Source organism: Anarrhichthys ocellatus, unplaced genomic scaffold, assembly GCF_004355925.1.
Source record: "Anarrhichthys ocellatus isolate YVR2014 unplaced genomic scaffold, GSC_Weel_1.0 scaffold17, whole genome shotgun sequence".
NCBI lineage: Eukaryota > Metazoa > Chordata > Actinopteri > Perciformes > Anarhichadidae > Anarrhichthys > Anarrhichthys ocellatus.
The window spans coordinates 6,981,019-6,991,885 of NW_022280047.1; the positions used below are offsets into that span (position 1 = coordinate 6,981,019).

The 10,867-nt window shown below is 44.1% G+C and overlaps 1 protein-coding gene across 14 annotated transcripts in view; it reads left to right on the forward strand.

The window, feature by feature from the left end:
* ank1a (ankyrin 1, erythrocytic a) overlaps positions 1-10,724 on the forward strand; it is a 77,593-nt gene extending 66,869 nt beyond the window's left edge. For 10 of the 14 annotated variants that reach the window (XM_031856395.1, XM_031856399.1, XM_031856389.1 and 7 more), the window contains 6 exons: positions 1,113-1,758; positions 1,999-2,347; positions 4,430-4,513; positions 4,825-4,977; positions 6,246-6,344; positions 7,454-10,724. In XM_031856395.1, the coding sequence (XP_031712255.1) occupies positions 1,113-1,758; positions 1,999-2,347; positions 4,430-4,513; positions 4,825-4,977; positions 6,246-6,317 (1,304 nt within the window). In that variant the 3' untranslated portion in view covers positions 6,318-6,344; positions 7,454-10,724. The other 4 variants (XM_031856401.1, XM_031856391.1, XM_031856404.1 and 1 more) reach the window with 4 other exon arrangements.
* Positions 10,725-10,867: the final 143 nt, after the last annotated feature.

Genomic DNA, 10,867 nt, shown 5'->3' on the forward strand with positions numbered 1-10,867 from the left:
TAAAAGTGCATTCTTTGCAACGTAGTTTTCTTCCTTTTTGTGCAATACAAAGTAGTTATTTCAATTGAAAAAACATTCCTGCTGCCATGACATTGTGCTCTATCATGCCAGGTCTGCCTTTACAAAAAATTGATCGTTACAGAGGGTTTTCAAGACAGTTGAAGGAGTGACCTGAGTCCACCGCACATTAACAATGTGCAGTTTTTACTAATTTATGTAATTGGACTTAAAATACTCATTCAAATCTATGTTTGAGACCATGTGAATTTCACAAGAGATGGAAAAACCAAGTCTCCTGTATATGTGTTTGCATAAATATCAGCAGTACTATATGTTTATATAGCTGTTTATATAGCTGTCTTATATTGACTGCATTATAATAATGTCAATGAGAGAGCAAGCAGCTGTGTGCACTGAGCTGGTTTATGTGTGTTTGTGTGTGTATGCACTTGTGTGTGAGGAGAGAATGAGATTGCCTGCGTGCATGCTATCCAGCCTGACAACGATATTAACCTGCCTGTTTTTTGAGTGGGTTTGAATGCATGCATATCTGAGTGTGAGTGTTTACGTGTGATGGTATGAGACGGAGAGTGAGCGAGTGTGTTTATGGCATGTGTATATGTGACTAAGTGTCTGTCCCTGCTGGACAGGTGTGTGTCCCAGCCCAAGGTTGGGGGCAGAGGCAGTAATTCCTGTCCATCTCCCTGCAGGTGGCAGCCGGCAGAGCAGCATCAGTCACTGCTGGGTCCAAACCAAAGTGTCAGTCTCTCAGTCCGTCCGGCTGTGTCTGCTGCTGCTGCTGCTGCTCTCACAGTCAGCGCTGGCTGATCGAGCTTGACAAACCCTCTTCTTAAAGCTGCCCTTGCTCTCTTGTCTTAAGCTCCTTGCACCTTTATTCTAGCTCCTATTGTCTTGCCCCCCCCCTCTCTCCTTCCCCACTCCTTCCCCATTTGTTCCTTCAGCCTCCTCTACTCCCCCCCTTGCCCCCCGCTTGATGCCCAGCTCCTGGGCAGGGGCACTTACCCCCTCCCGGGGTCCCGGTGCTGTGGGGGTGAGGTGGGGAGCGAGGCGGGGGGCCGGGTGTCAGTGTGCCTCTCTCTGTCTCGCTCCAGGTTATGGGCTCGCGCAGGAAGAGCTTCTCTCACCGGCCTCCATGCAGTACAGCCTGCCCTCCCCGCTGGGCGCTGAGCCTTACTGGCAGGAAGTCTCCAGTCTGGACTGTGCACCCATTGCCACCACAGAAGAAGACACCCTCATGGAGATGTCTGATGTGCAGGTGTGGCCCTCAGGCAACAGCCCATCCCTGGTACCTGTGGAGGACTCCTCGCTTGAGTGCAGCAATGCTGACGATTCAGAAGGTCTTCTGGGGCTGCCGTATGGAAGTCTGGGTCGGCCGGCTAGTCAGGCCAGCGCAGCCAGCGGAGGGGGTGGGGTGCTGAGTGGCTCCATTGAGCTTCCCGAAGACGATTCAGAGATGGGCGTTGACTCACTCAGCACTGCCACGCCAGCCTCGCTTGGGGGCACCATCGCTGGGATCAATCTTAACAGGCTGAACAATTGTCAGAGGTCATGTGCAAGTTCGGAGGTATCAGCAGTCATCAGTACGACTGGTGGAGATGGAGCTGGAGGAGGAGGAAGAGGAGGAGGAGGGACGGGCTCAGAGGAAGGGCTTTCTCTTGTTGCAGGACAGCAAAGGGTGTATGCTCGGCTGAGTGAGTCACCTGGTCTGAGCTGTGTTGCAGACCGGAATGGAGACAGGTGAGTCAGACCTCTGTCTGCCTCTCAGGTGACAAGTCACAATCACACCAACAAAACAATAGATCCGTTTTAACATCTCCTTAATCTTTATTGCATGTCAGTGGATGTCACTGGTGAACTGGAGTTATGTTTTCTTAGGGAGGAAGTGACCCTTAAGGGGAATGATGAGTTGTTTAACTTTCCTTGGAGAGAAGCATGTACAGTGTACCACCACCGCATTGATCCGTTCTCCCCTTCCAGGTCAGGAAATGGTGGAAACGGAGGTGGTGGAGGCTCTTTCCTTTCCTACCTGCAGGAGCAGACAGGCCCAGGGTGGATCCCTGTTACTGATCCTACGCAGGCCTGGGTGGGCAGTCAGGCTAAACCCAGGCAGGCCATGGACACCATGATATCATCCGTATGTAACGCTGTGGATGGAGACCAGTTACGAGTGTCCCAGGAGGCCCTGCTTCAGCCTGTGAGGGACATGGGGCACTCAGAGATCTTACGGGGGCACTTCAGAGGTACCCAGCCATTTGAGAAGGGTTTGGGCTTCCCGCACAGGGTACCAGAGCTGAGGGCCTGGGACGATGTGCGGCTGAAGGGCCAGGTGAGTGTGTCGCTGCTTCCATGCAAAATAAGAGGGATGTTTATCCTTTATGACAATGAATTAGTTGTACAGATATTACACTTTGTATAATGATGAATGTTGCTTAGGCTTTAACTGTTGTGATGCAAAGCCAACAAATTTATTTCAACTTTAGATTATTAATTAATGATAGGTCCTAGAAATGTATGGCAAACATTCACACACACACACACACACACACACACGCGCACACACACACGCGCACACAGAGTCTAGGGCCCAAGATGGGCACAAACAGTCCGGCCAGATATAGCAAACATTCTCACTGTCCCGCTCATGTTACATGCCCCTCCCCCCCACCTCAATCATTTCTACGTGTTAACTTTCTGGCACAACGCCACCACACCACACTGTACAGGACAATCTCAGCCGTGAAACTGTAAGGGAGCAGAAATAGCTTTTAGAGCCTTTGATCGAGCTTGATTTAGTATGTGGTTTACGCTGGTGAGAAAAGAGCCCTTTTGTTTGGCTCAGTCACACTTTAGCCCTTTAGTGTGTTACAGTGCTGCATAATTGTGTCTGCATAGAGATAATTGTTGCTGTAATATTTCGACTCGACTTTGTGGATGTGAAAATAGTTTGCAAATCAATGAAGGAAGTCAGAGGACAGGTTTCTTAGAGGTCTTACCACAGCGTAGAGAGCCACAGTGGAGAAGCCATAGGTATTTAAAGCCCTCAGATCACATGGTCAGAAAGAGAGAGAGGTGGGAATAGAAGCCTCCCAAGGTTGCTTTTGCTTAGAATTGATGTCATTGAGTGGGTACTCCTGATCTGACTGTGGGAAGGAGAAGGAATAAAGACCAGAGGAAAGGGCCCACTGCCCACGGACATGAACTGAAAGACAAAGAAACAAACTGCAAACTGTACCAGTGACAGAAGGCCGCAGGCTGCAGCTGTTGCCTTTGTCCGTCAGCTGAGAGAGACGCTGCATTGGAAACAGGAGCCACCGAACGCTGAGGGAGTGTATTATCGTGTGGTGCTGTGTTAATTTGCTGGGTTGATGTGGGCCCTGGTGACAGAACTCCTCTTCAGCTTCGTGCTGCTGGCCTTCCTGGTCATCAGCTGTCAGAATGTCCTCCACATAGCCAGCGGCTCCGTGCGGTCCGTGCTCACCTACATACACGCTCAGCTGGACCGTGAGCTCGGTGAGGTCGAGGGACTGGCTGATGAAGAAGAGAACGTCACCACCAGAGTGGTCCGCCGCAGAGTCATCCTCAAGGTACAGAGAGAGGGACAGAGGACCGTCGAGCAGAAATTTGAAGACAGGATTAACAGGCAGGAAAGAGATGGAGAAAATACTGTTTGGTTAAAGGGTGAAGGAAGCGGTATGTTTGGAGTGATATAGGTTTGTGTTGATATGGGTAAATGATTTGACAGGGTTGTGTGAGAAAAGTGGCAGTGAGGATTGACTTAGGACAATGTGTATAACGATGACAAAAACTGATTTGAATCGATACAGAAATAATAATTTAGTTAAAATTATCATCAAATTGCTGTGAAAATGTGGCTAAATTTATCTTCTGCTGATATGGATGTAAATAGGTTGTCTTGGGTCAACAGGTTTGGACTTTAATTCTATTGAAAAGCCTTATGGACTCTTCCTCCTGGATCTCAGACTCTGTCAATGCTAACACGTGTGTTGACAAGTTTTATTCAGGTCTACACGGGCTGGACTGGCCCTTGTCCACGCATTCCGGCTGTCTTTGAGCTTATAAATAGCTCTGTGAAACGCTGCAAATAATTAGGAGCTATAACAGCATTGTCATGACCCTCATCAACAGTAATTACAAATGTCGCTAAGAAACTCAGAGAATCCCAACGGATGCACATGCTTCCGCAAACAACACGCTAACCCCTCTAACCCCTCACCCATCTGTTGTTCATCTGCATCTCTGTCTTTCCAATAAGTGGAGGGGGTTTATGGTGTCCAAGTAAATTACACTGCAGTGACTGTATTTCAACATGCATTAGGGCAATCGTTTACTCTTGAGTTTACTTAACTTTTTAAACTTTAGGAAATCATATCTTGTTTTCTGTCCGCAGGGCGATGAAGTTGAAGATGTTCCTGGGGAGCATGTAAGCGAGGAACAGTTTACCGATGAACATGGAAACATCGTCACAAAAAAGGTCAGCCACTGAAAGGTGTTTTTAATCTGTATTCTTAAACTGGGGTCCTGTGATTGTTTTCACTTATGACAGTGTTATAATACTCATTCACCATCTCTCCACAGAATTATTATTAAACTAATAATCATTATAAAGTTATTCACATATGACATTACGCTATGGATACACTGAATGTCCCCAAAAAATAGATATTTTTTTATATCAGTTCTTTTATATTTCACCAACTCTGTCTTTTTACTGCCTTATTCCCACTCTCTGCCTCCATCCATTACTCTCTCCCACCCTCTTTTGTACATGTGTGTACGTGATAGATTGTGCGTAAGGTTGTGCGCAGAGGGAAGGGTTCAGGTGAGGAAGGTGTTCAGGAGGTGAGCCTGGAGGGTTCTCTGCAGGATGCCAACGAGCTGGAGGTTGATGCTGAGCAGTTCATGAGCTACGCCATCCTGGGCCGGGACAGCAGCAAGGTGGGCTTCTGATCTGCAGACAGCTGAACATCTGATCAGGGCCTGTTTGATTGAAATACATGTAGCAGCTAGTTCATAGTGAACAAGGGACTCTGTGCTGCAGTGAGCTTTAAAATGACATATCATCATGGCTTTCCCGGGCATTTCCCGGCAGTCTTTGAGTAGCTAAACCTGCAGCAGCTTCAGTACGACAGGCTGAGGACACATTTTGTGTGTGTGTGTCCTCATTATCTTAGAAGCAATAGCCCTGTTTTATTGTGTCAGTCCTAAATCACTAGCGAGGATTGAGTGCAAAGTTTGGTTAGTTAAATTGGTTGATTACTGATCTTCTGTCACATTAATCTCCACCTGAATATTATTCTTCTGCATGCAGGAGGAACAAATGAGTCCACTTTGCTCTGGTGCTGTTATTGCTCACAGTTCACCGGCCTATTCAGGGTCTCATCATTTTAGTCATCACTAAGCAGCAAACCAAACTTATCATCATTTGTTTCTTGCATATTAATGACTGAATGAATTGATTGTGGCTCCTTGTGTGTGGCTATATTTTCATTCTGTCCCTATCAATTATCTCAATGGCTGACTCTTGTCTTTTCTGCCTTCATTAAAGTTGATAGTCCTTCAACTGTGACTGTGTTCTGTATCACTCAAACCTGCAAGACTCTGAATCAGAGCTGGGTCAAATATTATTCACTATCTTTTACCTTTTGTTTACTTTACCTGCAGGAAGTAGCAGAGGATTGGGGTTTAACACATTGGGACACTTCAGAATATTAGGGTGTCACTTTGAGTATTGTCTTATGTGGTCAAATCCCATCCATCTGAATATCAGGAAATCAAAAATATATTTTTAAATATGATCTGACCTAGGTCTACTCTGAATCCCAAAGACTGTCGATGCTTCTGATGCCCTCTTATCTTCAACTGTCTTTCCAACTGCCACCCATCTTTTCTGTCCTTGCTTGACTGTTTATGCATAATTTCTTTCTCCCCCCCTCTTTCCTCTCCCTTCACTTATTTGTTTCTCACATTTCATCTCATATCTGTTGTCTTTCCTGTTTTTCTGTCCTTTCTTTTCTTGTGGCACTATTTCCTTTCTCTGTTGATCCATTTCTGTTTCCCTTCCTCATCTTTTTCTTCCTGCCCCGTCTCGTTTGTTTCACCCTCCCTTACTAATGTTCCCTCAACCTCTTGTTCGGCTCCTGTTTTCCCACCTCTTCTCAATCCTTGCACCTCTTCTGCTGCCAACCCCTTCCCCCCTGATGTAGCCCGATACTGTGGATGTGAAGAAAGGTGCTCAGATAGTGAAATGTGCCAGTCTACGGAGAGTTAAGCAGTGAGGCAGACTGAGTGCTGCGTCCCTGCAGGTACGGGACTGACCCACAGCGCCTCGTCTGACCTGTGGGCTAGACCATTTAATCCAGTCTCTCTGGATTAAATGCATGATGTACCTTTAATTCAATACTAATGACATGTAATGTGATGCTGCCACAGAAAACTGAAACTTCAGTTTAACAAATGGTTAAGATTCAGTCATTTAATAAAACAATACAATAAAAGTCTCAAAAAATGGGGACATTCGATGGCAAAATCTGTTAAATCTGTCTAATATAGAATTGATTTTGATATACAGAGTTTCAGTCAGCATTAATGCAGAGGCGATACCAGTCCTTTTCTTTTCAAATATCTTTCTTCCAGTTTTACAATCTTAACAATAGAAATGGCTCGCCTTCTGCAAAATGCTTTGTCATGTTAACTTCAGATGTATGGAGTTATATTGTGTGAGTAATAGCAAACATGCAACTAAATGCATTTGGGCACAGAATACATTTTTGTTTGCTTAAATTAAATCATTCCTTAAAATTATGTTTCTGTGCACTAAATATAATGCCATACATGCGAACAACGCTAGTTCAATGCAAATAGTTCATTATTGTTTTGCTTAAAGTTAAGTCAAGTCAATTCATTTCTTTATGCATGTTGTGACTAGCTGGAAAAGGGTTGGCACAGTGTGCACTCAGCAAAACAACCAACTAAAAAGGATCTTGTAAAGTGACAGCTCTCAGGGTCAAAGCTGTAAGGCCAGTTGTCCTGGGTATTGATATCTGGAGCCACTGCAGTGTGTGTTTGTGTGTGTATATGCGAGTGTGCACGTGTGACTTGCCCTTTCTAACGTAAAGGCCTTGACATTCCTGAGATTACTGATATTTCAAGCGACTCACTACTGAATTTTGAACCACTTTTGCCAACCATTTTTGCTTGAATGCTTCTGCAGAACTAATGTGCTGTTTTAGTGTTTGAGTGTTGCAAAGACTGATCAGAATAAGAAAGGAATTTAGGTGATACATGAGCTTCAATTGTAGGGAAAGATGGCACATAATCATATTTGCATTGACTTACTGCCACTTGCATGTCACCTGCTCTGCAGATTGCTGATGAGTTGTGGCTGAATCAGCGTGTTTCCGTCTCTCCACAGAGTTCTCCAGAGGATTCAACCCCTTCACCGAAACCATCCTACATGGACACATGACCAGCAGCATTTGACAGGAGGAGGAACACAAAAAAAAAAGCAGACAGACAGAAATGAACGGCAACGCCATGACAACCATGCCTACTATCAGCACGCACCGGAAGAGAAGGATATGGATTCACTTGTAGTTTTTATTACCTTTTTTTTTTTTTTTTTTTTTGAAAGACACCGTTGGAAAAAAAACATCTACTACTACGCTAGAAGCATGATTTCATATAAAACAAAAACACAAACAAACAAAAAACTAGCAACCAAAACGTGCTTCCTGTTATATGTATCAGCATGAGTGACTGCTGCCGCATGGCCTGTCTTTATCTACGAAAACTGAGGGAATATAAGGGTGGGGAGGGATGGGGAGGACACACTGCTGTATGGGACAGGCATGCAATGTAAGGTACTGGCCTGTTTTCCAAACAAACAGGGAAAAGTTTATCAGTCAAACTTAAGAAAAAGGGGAGAATAAAATACTGAGGATTACATAATCTCTAGGCAACAGGTTACTCCTTTCCTCCCTGCCACACTCTTCCAGCTAAGAGCATCACAAACTAGTTTTAAACCTGTCCCAGTGTTCTCAAAGTCCAGTAAAGCTACAATTATCCCCAAGGATATCAGTGTTGTACATAATATCGTATGCACTAAAATGCTCCACGTGACTGTGTGTTACGTGTGTTGTTTATGTTATAAGATCCCTATGCCATGCCACTGATGCTGCTGTTTCAGGTACATAAGAAATTCCCCCTTGTTTTTCTTGTTTGGTTGGTTCGATCTGAACCTATATATTATTCTATATATCTTGAGATCTTTGTGGGTAGAACATGCAATTGTTGTGTCGCTCTGCCTGTTTTTAAATGTCAGATTTTTGTGCGTCAGGTTGTTTGTTTCTTTGTGCTTTTCATGTGCTTTCCGCCTTTTGCTTTTGCCACGTCAAACTGTAGAGGGAAGACATAGTGTAAGTAATTTACTGTACTGTGGGTTTTTGAGCTTTGGGAGGGAGGTTTCTGCAGTGAACCTGCCTCCCTGACCTTCCCTCAGAGTGGTTTGCCTTGTGGTGGGGGTGACAAAGAGATACATGAGTGACACATTATCAAGAGAGATTAACCTACTCTACCATCCCACTCCTCTGCATTTTCTTGTCCCCAGTGTGCCGTATGTCCTTGTGAGGTTTCTGTTAATCAGATGTCTGTCTGAGCCAAAAACCCAATGCCCTCACCTTCAATCTTGCCGTTATCGCCCTACCTCCTGCGTCTCACCCTCTCCTCACTCCTCCAGTCAGCCTCTGAGTAGATGTAGCAGTCCTGTCCACCTCCAGCAGGGGGCAGGATCCCACCGTCAGCTCGTAGCAGTGTCTGTTTGACCTCATAGTGCAGTATATGACACCACCCCACATAAGGTGCAGTTATAGACCGTCTCACCACCACCAGAAGATGTCACTTGATGAGAGTGCAGTAACTGAAATGCTGGTAATAATGTAGCACTGGTATGACTGGGTAAAAGATGAAGAGTCAGCTGGAGAAAGGAAAGTGTCATGCCGAGGGTCGAGGACGTGTTGAGCTTTGATGTTTGTCTCCTTGGAAATTGTTTGAAGTGTAGCAAAGACAGTCAGTCACCAATCACTGTGATGAGAAACTGTAATACTGACCCGCAACTGTGAGCCTGACCCTTCCTGAAGCCTGTATCTTGTTTCACTCCTTTCTTTAGCGTTTCGTCTTTATTTGTCATGATTTACTGTCTGAACTGTATTTCAGAAGAAGCAATAATTGCTTACAAAAGGAAAGGATTGTTTGTGTGAATGTGTTTGTGAGGGAGAGGGAGAGAGAGAGAGGGATTTTAGAATCATAGTTCATATTCTTCCTCAGCTCGGGCTTTCAATCTGTTAAGCACAGCTTTAGGCTACTCCTCACTCCACTCAGAAATGATGTCAGTACATTAGTATCCCACTTTTCATCACTTTGCTTTGTCTGGAAAAAAATTGATATTATGTTTTACACCAAGATTGGGCAAATAGTGGTATGCCCTCATACCAGCCACCCCCCATCTGCAAAGTGCCCAGTGTCTATTTTTGTTACTCGTCAGGGAATGTAGGTGTGTTTAGACTAGCTTTTAAATATTAATGGGATTCATATGCATCTTGAAAGAAATCCTAGTGTGTGTGTGAGTGAGATTTAAATATCACAAATTGTCAGTCCTGGATATTGGGACATGTCAACGTTGTGATAATATCACAGGAAGTAATATGTCAAATGGACAAAGAGCAGAGGCTCTCAGATTATAACTCTAATTCAAAGTTGATTTAACTCAGTAAGTGTGTCATCTCACATGATATCAATTATCTACATGCATTCATTTCAAACATTATGTTAGACGTTGAATACTTTATTATGGAAAAATATGTCAGTCACAAGAACGCAATAATCACCCATCAATATGCGTTTGTTTTAGTTTGGCTTCACAGCCAGAGATGATGAATGTAAAGTCTTGGTATACTGTAAGTCTTGTTCTCAAGTAGTCATCTGTGTTGGCTCTGTACTTTAGTAGATGATGGGGCGTTCACTCTGTTGTATCAACTAAATACCATCACTCATTACAAGCATAAATAGAAATCATGTAAGAGGAGACATTTAAAGAGAGAAGCCTCAAATGGGTTTTCAACATTTTAACAAATATCCCTTCATCAGACATTATTTCTACTTAATTATATTTTTAATAACCACACAAAGTTGGATGTCAAAAAAGATTACACAGTAGTGTAATTGTGTACTACTTCTGTCATAGCATACGGTTCGCTCTCTAAGGGCTCATAATTATGGTATGCTTGGTTTGCTTTCTGAAGCAGGGGCCGTTTATGAATCCACTGCTGATGTCAGGGTTGGAGCGAGGCTGGAGTCTGATGAGAGGACAATAAGAAGGAGCACTTTGAAGTTGGAAGGAATTATTGTAGGGAGGCTTAGTGACTCCGACGGCTAGTCTTTCAAGATGACAAGCATTTTTCCTCAACACAACCCTAATCTATTTCTGCCCTCTTTACCAAATATTGGACTGAGCCAATTCTAAGGCTTCCACATGATGACAGTTTGAACGTGGTTTGAAAGGAGGAGTCCAACTAAGTGCAAGCAGAGGGAGGAGTCACAATAATGAACAATGTACAGCCCTGCACTGAGGGACCACTGAGATGATGCCATGCACCAAGTTCATGCAAAAATATTAACTGTTGCAAAAACTAGAGAACACATGTATATTCCTTTAGAATGGATTGAAGACATTATTAACGCAATAGCATATTACTCAATACTAAGGAATGCAACTGCGCACATGCACAGAAAATGTTTTTAACATAAAAGGCTATATATATATATATATATA